The 13,031-nt window shown below is 43.6% G+C and overlaps 1 protein-coding gene across 2 annotated transcripts in view; it reads left to right on the top strand.

The window, feature by feature from the left end:
• Positions 1 to 13,031, top strand: part of nbeaa (neurobeachin a) — a 1,012,857-nt gene that overhangs the window by 961,461 nt on the left and 38,365 nt on the right. For both annotated transcript variants that reach the window (XM_078545316.1, XM_078545315.1), the window contains 2 exons: positions 2,504 to 2,696; positions 5,132 to 5,203. In XM_078545316.1, the coding sequence (XP_078401442.1) occupies positions 2,504 to 2,696; positions 5,132 to 5,203 (265 nt within the window). The remainder of the gene's footprint in view (positions 1 to 2,503; positions 2,697 to 5,131; positions 5,204 to 13,031) is intronic.

Genomic DNA, 13,031 nt, shown 5'->3' with positions numbered 1-13,031 from the left:
ATTTCAAGTGTCACCACAAATTTCTGTCACAATTTTTTTAAAGAAGGGAAAAAACAGCCACTTGGAATGTACAAAGTCACCCAGCAACTGATCATATCTTCGTTAACATATGAGTCTAAGCGAGAAATTTCAACCTCCTCTCTGGCACACACCAAGCGGACAATTAAAATGCAGGGGGAGAACTACCTGCTGGCTTACTGCCCCAATTTGACCAGCTACAATTTTAAATTGCACCTGAAGCTGGCAAGGTCCTTCTTTAAATAGACAGTTGGGCTCTGGTAATGTCATCTGGTCCCAATTACAATATTAACCTGAGGCCTGAATATGGGAGCCATTTAGTTTCCCGGCCAGATCAATACTGTCGGGATGTGGATCTAAGGCCAGAGAAATCCAAAGATGTAATTTTCTAAAAAAAAAATGTATTTGTTTCCTTGTGTACTGGGAAGTACAGGAACCCTCCCCCAGGAAACTTTGGGCCATTCCCGCCCTGGGTTTCCCTGCAACTCCCCTTACCTTGATCACCACCAGAACCCCCCTGAAGACTTACTATTGTAGGGGTCTGTTTTATTCCTGATGGCCACCCAGCGTCAATTGTTGGGCAACCACTTCCAGCCTCTTTTCAGATCTTTATTGGAAGCCGGCAGCGTGCTAATGAGGTACAGCCATTAAAATTGCCTATGCCTCCTTGCCATTGCTCCTGGATGGGCCAGTTAATCACTATGGCCATGTTCCCGCCTGGGACTTAAAATCCACCCTCAAATGTTTATATTGACAGGCTGACTTTCCCAATGACACTTAGAGAAAATCAGAGTGTAGCCTACGGTTTGAGGAGCAATTATATTCTGATCTCACCCAGGGTTTACTTAGCAGAAATTAGACTTTCTGAATTTGAAGGGACGTAGCTTCACTTTAGCAGAAAAATACATTGTACATTACATAGTTTAATATCCTGTCCTTAAAACACAGTGCATTGTCTGACTTCCCATAATATAATGTTAGGAGCACCATAGAAGGTCTGTTAGTGTAGTTTTGTGTGTGTACACATACTGGAACCTGAAATTTGCAATTAGTTACAACTGTCCTCTGATTGTCTTCATGAGTTTCTAAGAAACAGCAAGCACATAGACTTACCTGTTTACAGTGGTGACCTAATAGACCAAGTTATCATGCTACAGACCCAAGACCAACTGCAGGAGCAATGCCACAGGAAATCATTGCAAGCAAAGAATTTATAATGTACTGTACATATGGATAGATTAGATCTCTGATTTGAACAATTCCCTTTCAAATCAAATCTTTTTTTCCATCCTCAAAGGAAATAGAAAAAGATCAAATTAATATTTAAATTGTAATTTTTCATTCATTGTAATGATGTTGCAACTGACATTTAAAAAAAGCCAAACAAAAAACTGAAACTGTTTCTATTTTTATTTTACTGCTGAGATTAAAACAAGATCTAAATTATCCTTAGTTCATACCCAAAGTACTTAGCATAATAATAGTTGGGATAATTGCCAGTAGAAAATTATAGTGGTTGATAATGTCTGGAGGAACACTAGAGTTAAGCAAAGTAGTATTTGTCAAATGGAAGGAGAGAAAGGCAACATTTTTATTTTTAAAACCATGGCTTCAATTTCTGATGAGTTTTTGTTTCAAATAATACCCTATAATAGTTAAAAATTAGCATTATGGGATCTGAAAATCTGTGAGGGTACATCCTGGGGTGTGCACCTACGTAAGACTTTTACCAATACCTCTACAAAAGCTGTGAGGAAATGCAGACTCCTGATACAGGAGTCCTGGGCTACTCTGATGCCAATTACCTTGTTTGGAGTAGGTGAAGGTTCCGTTCCAACAGGCCATTCCAGAATTCCGATATAAGGGGAGGACCTGGCATGTCCAGATCCTGGCTATAATTTGGGCCCTTCCAGCATGCTTATAGTGAAATGATTGTAATAGTGCACTGGAAGAGTGACAGATTTTTAGCTGCACAGTATTTCACTCAGTTGCCATGTTTTATTCACAGGGTTTGAAACGAAGGTGCCAATGCAGCATCTAAAATTTGACTAAAATAATAATCTGTTTATTCTTAATATTTCACTGTGTATCAAATTATTTGGAACTTTACAGCAGATGGTTTACTGAAAATATTCTCATTTAGCCATGTTAGCTGAATGTTCTTTCCAATATACTTTTGTTTCATTATGTGGTAGAATGAACAGATGTGATTTTTGTGCTAACTGTTTCCTGTATATGAAACCCCTCCTGTGGTACCTGATGATTCCAGCTCCACTTGGACCCCTTAATACCTATCCCATTGTACTGGTCCAGTCTAGACTTCCTACATATGGGTGCTGTTTGTTTTGTCAAAATAGTGGCATATTTTCCTGATGCATGTAAATACTTTGCCTACTGTTTTTTTCCCTGTTTTTCCAGACCTCCACATTAATTGTGTTTTCCCTTCTACCTCTTCTGTTTTCTCCTCTTTGTTTCTACTCAACAGTGTTTCCTTCCACAGAGCCCACTCATGTTTAAGGATCAGATGCAGCAAGATGTTATAATGGTGCTAAAATTTCCATCCAACTCCCCTGTTACCCATGTGGCAGCCAACACGCTGCCTCATCTAAGCACCCCTGCTGTGGTCACTGTGACCTGCAGCAGGCTGTTTGCAGTGAATAGGTGGCATAACACTGTAGGTAAGTGAAAACACTATCTTTGAATCTTTTTAATATTCATGACATGGAATTTTGTTATTTTGTGGTTATTCTTACTTTCAGTATTCCTGCTATTCAGTGCAATGAGATGTCAAAATAAAGGCAGCAGAATAAAGGTGCCATAGACATGTGAGCATACGTTTTGTGCCATAGACTGAGATGATATAAATTGCTATTCCACACTGAAATCAAATCTTTCGAAACTACCAGCACTACTAAAATTCAATAAGTGAACCCAGTGTTGTTAAAAGTGCTCAGTGTTTATGTGATAATTGATTTTTCCTTAAAATTACAATGGCATATCCTGCTGTTTTTCCAGATTACTGCCTGTTTTCATGGGCTAAAACAAGAATTTGAATGGGCAGCAGTACAGTTATAGGGTATTGTTGTAGGACATTAGCGTACTTCATCAGCTGGATCGCATTATTATGGACTACAGGCCACAGTTCCACTATCTGCTGTAGCATTTCTGCTGTAAACATTTGAAATGGCAATACAAATATGTACTGTTCTATTTTACACCTCTCTCTTCATTTAATTTTATGATGACCTTAAATTTAAATTGTTACAAATTTCTATGACAACCTGACTTACCATCTAAATGTTCAAGACATTTGTAAAATAGCTTTACAAGTAACAGCTAAGACTTGACCACCCTTCAAATAAACATTTTCCAGGTCATAAAAATCTGCATGAAGGTGCAGTTTATGTTTTTATTAATTGATGGTAACAACTACAGCAAATATTAATGCTCACTATCGCTTTAATTCCTAAACTAAGATGTTATTTGTTTAAATAAATGAATGCAGTGAAATGAATTGTTTAAATACATACCAAAAAAAAATTACTGTCCTTTTTGGTTCTATACATTCCAGAACATATCCCCCATCTTAACTGGCTTTTGATCCTTATAGTCCTTTCAGGCAATAGCATGTACTGGTAAGATGTATATAGCATACCGAAAGACAGTGGTATGCAACCCCATTAACGTTAGGAGGACATTTTCTCCTTGTGAAGTTTGCATGTGATACAGTAGACTATCTTTCAGAGTCCTTATCCTTTAGAAATGTTTCACATAGCTTCTTTAATAATGCTATAACAAATATAACTTACATTTATCAAAGATCCAAATCCATTCATTTATAAAAATTCTACAGTATGTCAAATTGAAAATATCTGAATATTTGATAAACAAATGAATGAAATATTAAATATATTGGTCTGAAAGCTTTTGATTTTTTGAAGTAATATAAGCTTTTGAAGTAATATAAGTAATATGTTTGCTTTGTATGTTGTGTTGTGACTAGTTTTACAACTTTTTCTAATAGCCAGCCCTTCCTCCTTTTCCATTGATAAGGGTTTATGGAGAAATAAGGCATGTTTGGTATAAAATTCTTTGAAGGAGGATAGGAAACATGTATTATTTACAAGATAACTCCTGTGCCTTGGCCTTTTTCTAATGTTCTCCCCTTTTATCCTCTCATCCTAGAGCTCCACAGTTTCTGGAATCTTCCCCACATGACTATTTTTCTGATGTAGGCATAGACACTATTGCACAACATAACCAAAGCCACTGCAATCTTCATATAATGCCCACACATGCAAACATAATTAGATACTGATAGAAGGGAGAGTTCTGGTTCAATTTCCTGCTCCGTAGCCCAGAAAAAATTAGGTAAATTTCAATGCCACTATTGTTGCAATGGTCAAGATCATATAGTTCAGCACTGGCAAGGGACCACTGTCTGGAAGGTAATCTGGAGGGTCAGATTTTGATTCCATTGATTTCCAATGGAATGAAAAGCAGGTGGGTTCTATAAAGGCCATGTGATCCAATTGCCAGATTACCAAACAAGCAGTGAAGACAAAAATCTACCCCCATTTCTAGGAAGTACTTGTTTAGTTAGTCACTACACTGGAAAAAGGTGACACTGCTTTGTCTTAATTTAAATGTTCTATGGGCCATGTGAGGCTCTTTTCACCATGAGGTACTGACAACCAATGAAATATATAAACCTGCATCACGTTCTCAGTGCAAACAACGCACATCAAAAAGTTGAAATACAATACATAGTCCATCAGTCAGTTCGGTAGATCTGGTAACAACAACTATATAGTGTCTTTAACGTAGTTAAATGTCCCAGCATGCTTGATAGGGGTATAATGAAAAGCAATGCACACTGATCCAAAGAAGGAGATGTAACATTGGGTGATCAAAGCTTGGTCAAAGAGATATTTTAAGAAAGATCTTGGGAGATGGAAAGGTGAAGGGTTTCAGAAAGCAAATTCCACAGCTTGGAACCAGATTCATATAGCCCACCTTTAGCACAATAAGTAAGATACCTGAAAGGTTGCGTTTTATAAGTTAATTACGTTAATTCTGTCATTTGTGAGATTTTTAAATTATTTCTCTGCAGGTCTTAGGGGAGCTCCAGGATATTCCCTGGAACAGGCCCATCACTTGCCGATTGAAATGGATCCATTAATTGGTAAATACATTGCAACTGACAATGAGGTTCTAGTTTGAGAATGAGATGTCCAGAACTGTATTGTTTCTTCTTGCTGCAGCCTGTTAAGGGCAATGATTTAAAAACTTATATCAGTAATTAAGTATAAAGTAAAGATAAATACATTACTAGTTTTTGGTTGCCATTAGTGTAAAAATATTTATTCAGGCATACAGTTTTGTTATAGCTATAACAATAAAATTGCCCACCCTAACATTTGTAATCTTGATGCAAAGTTTAATTTCAGAATTAGAATAATCCCTATTCAAATGATCAGTTACACGATTGTGCTATTTCTAATTATCTCTTTGAATATTACTTGATTTTACAAGTGTCAGATTGGAATTTAATGCGGAAAAACTTCTCTTCTAAGTGCTATTCGTCAAACTCAGTATTTCTATAATTGTTCCTTTCATGAAAACAATAACTATATGCACCAAATAACATAAAATGCAAATTATTGCATGAATCAACATCACTGCATTTAGAAAGTACAAGTGCAGAAAGGGAATTGTTTCTTTTGAGACTGTGGCCCAGGTCTTGCTGCATGCATTAACACTACCCATGAAGAATTCTGCAACCTAACTCTTTTGTGATATTTCAGCCGGGACTTTGAATCCCGGCTGAAGCAACAAAGGGTCAGTGCAGACATCCACAAAGAAGGCCATCAGGTGCAAGAAAAGACGGACAAGAAAAGGACACGCCCCCTTTTCACAACAGTAGTTGCTATATTCAGGTAAGTATTTAAAGGTCCAAGCCTTTCAGTGAGTCGGTGAATGCATGGGTGAGTTGATGGTAAGGTGAGGGTGTAGTCGGGTTGGTGGGGGTTGGGGGGCAGCATTTGTGATGCTCAGTTCAATTACCTTGCCTAATCACCTGAGTTAGACCAGATATTAACTAGTGTAATACTTCCTGGGTAAGTTTGCAAGTAAGTCCTGCGGACCTGGCCAAAGTCTCTGACACTGAGCTCCATGTCAGAGACATTCGTGGACAGTGAAAATCAGCCCATCGGAGTTTAACCTTCCCAGGCACTTTTAGCGCATGTGTATGTCCAATCTCTGATATCGGATTATGGAAGATTGGGCCAAAATTTTCTCTGAATTACTTTAGTTAGAAACATGCAGTTTTCCAAACAAAATTGGCTGTGATCCGTGGTACAAGAAATTACTGAAGGTAATAAAATTAACTTGGATATGAATCTCTAATATAGTCATAAAAGTGTAATTGTGCTAGAAGTTAAATTGTACACCAGTGCATCTCGTTACCATTTAATAAATGGTTGGTAGTGGCATAAATTCTATAAATCATCACCCAGCTTTTTACCATTTTTGTAGCCAGTAATAGAGCTGAAAATTCCACAATAGATTGACTCTGAGGAGTGTGGCCTGATCGATTTGAAATTAGACGCACAAATACATGATCTTCTCTTCAATTTTCGGGACGGATGCAGCTGCAACAACTTTCATGGGCAGAATTTTTCAGTCGGCATGCGGAGGCGGGCCCGACACGCCAGCACATAAAATGACACGTGATAACATCGGGCATGCGTCTCGACGTCATCGCGCTGAGTTGCGATGTTTCGTTTGGCGGGCGCACACCGGAGTTGGTTGCATGCCTGCCAGTATGTAAACGGCCTGTTAAGGTCATTAAGGATCTAATTAAGGTTATTGCGAATGCTGAGCACCACCTCAACTTAGACATAGATCACCATTTATCCATTGTCAGTCAGAACTCCATATATAAGAACTTAGGAGCAGGAGTAAGCCATTCGGCCCTTTTAGACTGCTCCACCATTCGATTTGATTGTGGTCTCAACTTCACCTTCCTGTCTGCACCCCCATAAGCCTCGATGCTCCTGTGTATCAAAAATCTATCTAACTTAGCTTTGAATAAATTCAATGACCAAGCCACCACTGCTCTCTGGGGAAGAGAATTCCACAGACTAATGACCCTCTGAGAGAAAAAAAATTTCTTCATCTCCATCGTAAAGGGAGACCTCTTATTTTTAAACAGTGTCCCCTAGTTCTAGTCTCCCCCACAAGAAGAAACATCTTCCCAGTATCCACCCTATCAAGTCCCCTCAGGATCTTATCCATTTCAATAAGATCACCTCTCATTCTTCTAAACTCCAATGGGTATAGGCCCATCCTGTTCAATCTTTCTTCATAAGATAAGCTCTTTATTGCTGGAATGAGTCGAGTGAACTGCTTCTAACGCAGTTTTGTTTTCCAAATCAGGAGATCAAAACAGTACACCATACTCCAAATGTGGTCTCACCCAAGGCCCTGTACAGTTGCAGTAAAGCTTCCCAACTTTTATATTTCATTCCCCTTGCAATAAAAGCCAACATTCCATTTGCCTTCCTAATCCCTTGCTGTACTTGCATATTAACTTTTTGTGATTCATGTACCAGGACACACACATCCCTCTGTACCACCAAGCTCTGCAATCTCCATTTAAATAACTGCTTTTCTATTCTTCCTGCCAAAATGGACAAGTTCACATTTTCCCACACTATACTCCATCTGCCAAAGTTGTTATCTCTCACTTAACATATCTATATCCCTTTGTAGACTCTTTACCTCCTCTTGACAACTTACTTTCCTACTTATCTAGGTGTCATTAGCAAATTTAACTACCATACGTTCGGTCCCTTTATCTAAGTCATTGGGCAGAATGTCAGTGCCCAGGGGCACAGGACGTGTTCAGTAGCGTGAGCAGACAATAAGGCAAGAAGGCCAAAAACCAGTTTGCGATCGTCCATTCGGGCCGCATTTCCCTCCATTGGACGCCGGGAACCTCATTGGATTACATCTGCACATCATTATAAGCCCAGCCTGCTGGAATCGTGCCCCCCAGCCCCTGCTGGATCGTCCATGCCAGTGTGTTTCACAACATCATATAAAAAGCATGCACTTGGTTGGCTACACTTTGAGGAGAACTCGGAGTACACAGTAATGTTGTGGAGGGAACTTGAAGTACACAGTAACGTTGTGGAGCGCACAGTTGGACGATTGGGCACATTGTACATTCTCCTTGCTAAAACTGGTCATGGAGCAGTCACTGGTGGAGGCGCTCACAGCCCCTTGCAATGTCATCATCCTAGTTTGGACCAGTCTCCCCCATGGTTCAAGCTAACAGTACAGCCTTGCAGCGCGGGTTAGGAGAATGCCTACACCTGAGCTGAGAGCACAGCATGCAGTCCAATCAGCAAAGATGCTGCAATCGGTCGGGTGGAGTGTGGCGGAGGTGGGTGAGGTTTTGGGCAGACATCTCTGACCATCCAAGTGGTGGCCAGCACTCTCCAGAATGCATTAAGGGGTCTTCAGGCTTAACCAAGACATGTTCTTAGTACAGCCCTGCTAACCCGCACGTCTCTATTTCATCTTTCAGGGTGGAGTCCATCAGGATCATGGAGCCTGGTTACCTAGCTGTGTGCCTCATGGTTTACAGAGAGTGAAGATGACTGAGAAGAGAGCGACGGAGGCGCTTGGCTATGCAGAGGGAGGACCAGCACCCTCTGGAAGAAGGGGTGGCTGGAGCTCTTGCGCAAGCCGCTGAAGAGCCAAAATGAGCCGTCGCTGGTCGGCGCCTAGCTTGACCCAGGGTCTATAGATGCTGCCTTTCATTCCTGCAGATGACCAAAAACCAGTGTCGCCAAAAACTGTGCATGTCTAGGGAACTGGTTGGTCACATTTGCCAGCTATAGCAGGATTTGGCGCCATGGGGACATGGAGAGCATTCACTACCACTGGCCGTGAAAGTGACCTTGACGCTCAATTTCTATGCCAGTGGCTCCTTTCAGGGCTCCATAGATGACCTCTGTGGGATATCATAAGCATCCACACACAAATACATCCATTAGGTCATGGATGTCATCTTCGTGAGGGCACTCAACTTTGTGCATTTTGCCCGGGACCAGGACAGCTAGGATGCAAGACCGTTTGGATTTGGCCAGATCTCAGGTTCCCACAGGTGCAGGGTGCCATTGACTGCACTCACATGGCACTTAGACTTCCATTGCAACACACGGTCAACTATGTCAACTGCAAGGGATTCCATTCACTGAATGTGCAGCTGGTGGGTGATCACCACAAATGCATCCTGCAGGTCTGCACACGTTTTCCAGGGAATGTGCATGACTCCTACATTCTCAGTCGGTCACAGATCCCTGAAGTCCTCTGGGGTCCACAGAAGCTGCAGGGATGGCTCCTCGGGGACAGCGGTACCCACAGAGGACGTGGCTGATGACACCCATGCGGTGGCCTCAGACTGCACCAGAGCAAGGGTATAACGAGGCTCATGCTGCAACTCGCAACTTGGTGGAGCAGACCATCGGGATGCTGAAAATGAGGTTCTGGTGCCTGGACCAGTCTGGTGAAGCCCAGCAATATAGTCCACAGAGGGTGTCACACATCGTCGTCTGCTGCGCCCCTTACAGTCTGGCACTGCAACGGGGAGAGGAGCTGACTAAGGAGGAGATGGAGGTCTCCTTCGATGAGGAGGATGCCGATGGGGATGAGGGTGAGGAGGTCCTCAAAGGCAACGATGACGCGGATGAGGCACTGGTCAGACGAGGCAGGCGTGCTCTGGAGGCCCTCATAGCTGCTAGATTTGTGGAGGATGATGACGACATGCAGTGAGGAGCGCCCATAGATCCTCACATTGCATCTACGAACATTTGACTCTGGCCTGGCTTATGACAACGTACATACCCTCTGTGATAACACTACTGTCATGGAGATGCAGTGGAGGCCCTAATTGTCACTCAATTGCGGGAGGATTATGACAACATGCAGTGAGGAAACTCCATAGATCTTCACATAGCCTCTGAGAATGTCTGACTTGCCTGGCTGAGGCAGCTCACTTGTGCTCTGTGATCAGGATCATATCATAGAGACGCAACCATGAAACTTAAAAAGCATCTGATCCTTTGTCCGCCTTCAGCACCTGACCCTTTTAGGAGCACAGCATCACTGGTCACAGATGCTGAAGAGATGGGGGCCAGCCCCACCTTAAAGGTGCTGAATGCACAGAGAGTGAATGATGGTACGCTATGACGCCTTCCCACAACATTGTGGCAGCAACGACAAGCACTGTCAGGTTACAGGCATCAGTAACATGTCCAGGGAGTGTGAGGCCAGACCATCATTTTGGTTTGAAGGCCGCACAAAGCACAGGGAAGAGGCCCTGGACTGAGACACCTGCCTTTATCTTGTGCAGAAAGGTTTCACATCTCAGTGACATGAACACCGCTCATCAGAACAAGGAGCCACAGGCAGGGAGACATTCTTGGGAGTTTATTGACAATAGTGAACAGTATGTACAAGTGATTAACACCCATGCCTAGGCTGTGCAATTACACCTTCTTAACCTTCCTAACCCTGCTGCTACGTCTTGGTGTTCCCTGGCCAAGCACGGTGGAGGTGGAGGGCACCTGCTGACTGCTACACCCTGTCTGTGATGACCTTGGTGGGCGTCCTCTAGAGGGCTGAGACCTGGAGAGCCCTGGCCTGCTTTCAGGGTCCTGCTGTGTGGTAGTGGCAGCCTCCTTGGCTTGTGGAGCTGGAGCTGCTGAGGTCACAGGAAGAAGGGATTTGGAGGGGCCAGACACTGCCGGAGTCACCTGGATGGCCCTGGGGGTACACCTGCTGATCCTTCCCCTATGGTGTCCAAGGGCCCCTGGCTGAATCCTTGAGGAGAAAGGGTAGCTGGAATGAAATTGCGCTGCCCCACACCCCTCTTGCATACACACTATTGGAGGCCAACTATGGCTTCAGCGACGGAGTTGAGCCTGCGCACCAGGGCAGGAGCAATGTCCTGGACCAGTGTCCCAATGGCGGCCGCCATCCTACCAGTGCTGACCTTGGTGCATTAGCATGCTGGCGCTATTACCTCAGCCTAAAGGCGGACAGACTCCTCCAACATGCCTTGCAATCTGAGGAGTGTAGCGGCATCCCTCCCTAATGTTCCCTAGCTTGCCTTTGCAGCTCTAGCAACTGTGACATGACCGAGTCCAGAGGCTCGTTATCTGACTCAGACTCTGCAAATTTCTGGCCTCCAGCAGTCCTCTAAGTGCCGGACATTTGGGAAGTTCCTGCTGCTGCTTGCTGCAGATCAGACAGTGCAATGTGCTCACCAGATTGTGATCCTGATGCCTACTGTAAAGCTAGGTCCCACCAAGGTGTATGTCTGCACTGGTGGAGGGTGTGGGTGAGCGCTGTGATGGGATTTCAAGGAGGGTGCCTCCAGATTTCTCTTCAGAGATTTCATCGGGCATTATTGGAGGCCCTGGGTGGTGGACTCCGTCGGCTGTTTCCCAGATGTGCCCGCGGAAGCAAGGGGAGATAATTAGTGCATGGCAGTGGCCTGTGAAACAGGACACATCAGGCGCAGCATGGTTGTCTGATGTTGGATGTTGCGCTGTTTGATCCTCACCTGGTACAGCAATGCCAACTCACAGTCAGCACAGGAACGGTCCAGATCCTCGCCGGTCAGCTGGATGGCTTTGTTTTCAGAATCTATGAGAACCTTAAGGCATTCAGACTCAGACTCAGACCAGACTGCAACCTCTCCCTCTTGTTGTGTGCCAGCTTGTCCTGCATGAATAGAGATGGAGAGAGTGTAAGCAGGACATAGGCTAGATGATAAGTATGCCTGGCATGTGTGGGTGGTGAGTGGCCTCATTGACAGGATGAGGACAATGAACGTGTTTGTAAGAGAGTGATATCCCTTGAACTGGCAGTGGGTGAGGGCCCTGTGGAAGTGTGAAGAGTTTGTGAGTTGAGAGTAATGAGAAGAGTGACTTACCCTGGCAGAATGAAGGAGATCAGTCATCCTTTTGCGGCACTGGGTGGCTGTCCTCTTTTGAAAGACATTGGCACTGACCACCACTGCCACTGCCTCCCAAGCCAGATTAGTGAGGTTGCTGCCCATCCTGCGGCCAGAGTGGGGGTACAGGACATCATGGCGAGCCTCCACTGCATCCATACAAGGGACGTGTCATTGAACCTGGGGGCTGCAGTCTTTTTGCCTTTCAGAGCCATGTCTCCTTTGCAGCAGTTGTGTGTTGGAAGCACTGAGATGTGCGCATGACTGGACTTTAAATATGGTGCCTGGTGTGCTGATGCGGCGAGGTGGTGGCGTGGCAGGCGAATGAGAGCCCGCCCGCCATGGAAACTGCGTGTTTCTTGGGAATACATAATTAATGTACCATGGTGTATTGGTCAGTATGTTTACTCACATTGCAGCCACCACTCTCATCTGTAAAAGCTGCAAGAACTTTGAACCTGTTGCACAATTGCAAAGGCTGAGGCTCCTCCATTTCTGTCTTCCCGATCCCCTTACCTGAATCACCTGAAGTCACATCTCCTGTCCCTGACCTTTGATCACATCAGAAGACCCTATCGTGTTACTATTTTCTGAAGCAAAGTGTCCAGGTAACATTCTTCCTACCTGATACATTGCAGTATCCATAGCTCGGCTTCCAGCTCAGTGACCCTGAACTGAAGCTCCTCAAGCCGTAGACACTTACTACAGATGTGGTTGCCTTGGATCACAGTGGTCTCCAGCAGTACCCACATACTGCAGCCGCAACACATCGCCTGCCCTACCATCCTTATTATGTGTTAATTAATTTATTTTTCTTAATTTATAATTAATAAAGCCTCCTGCTAATAAGCTTAAGTAGTGCTTGTAAACCATATAACTGTTATTAAACCTTACAATTATTAATAAATTACCTGAGTTTCAGAACGGAAATTAGGAAGAATACTTACAAACAAATCACTTACTTCGTTCCTTCAGACAT

Source organism: Cetorhinus maximus, chromosome 7 (genome assembly GCF_964194155.1).
Source record: "Cetorhinus maximus chromosome 7, sCetMax3.hap1.1, whole genome shotgun sequence".
NCBI classification, from domain to species: Eukaryota; Metazoa; Chordata; class Chondrichthyes; order Lamniformes; family Cetorhinidae; genus Cetorhinus; species Cetorhinus maximus.
The sequence above is the reverse complement of the archived record's forward strand: the minus strand, read 5'-3'. Positions and strand labels throughout refer to the sequence as shown.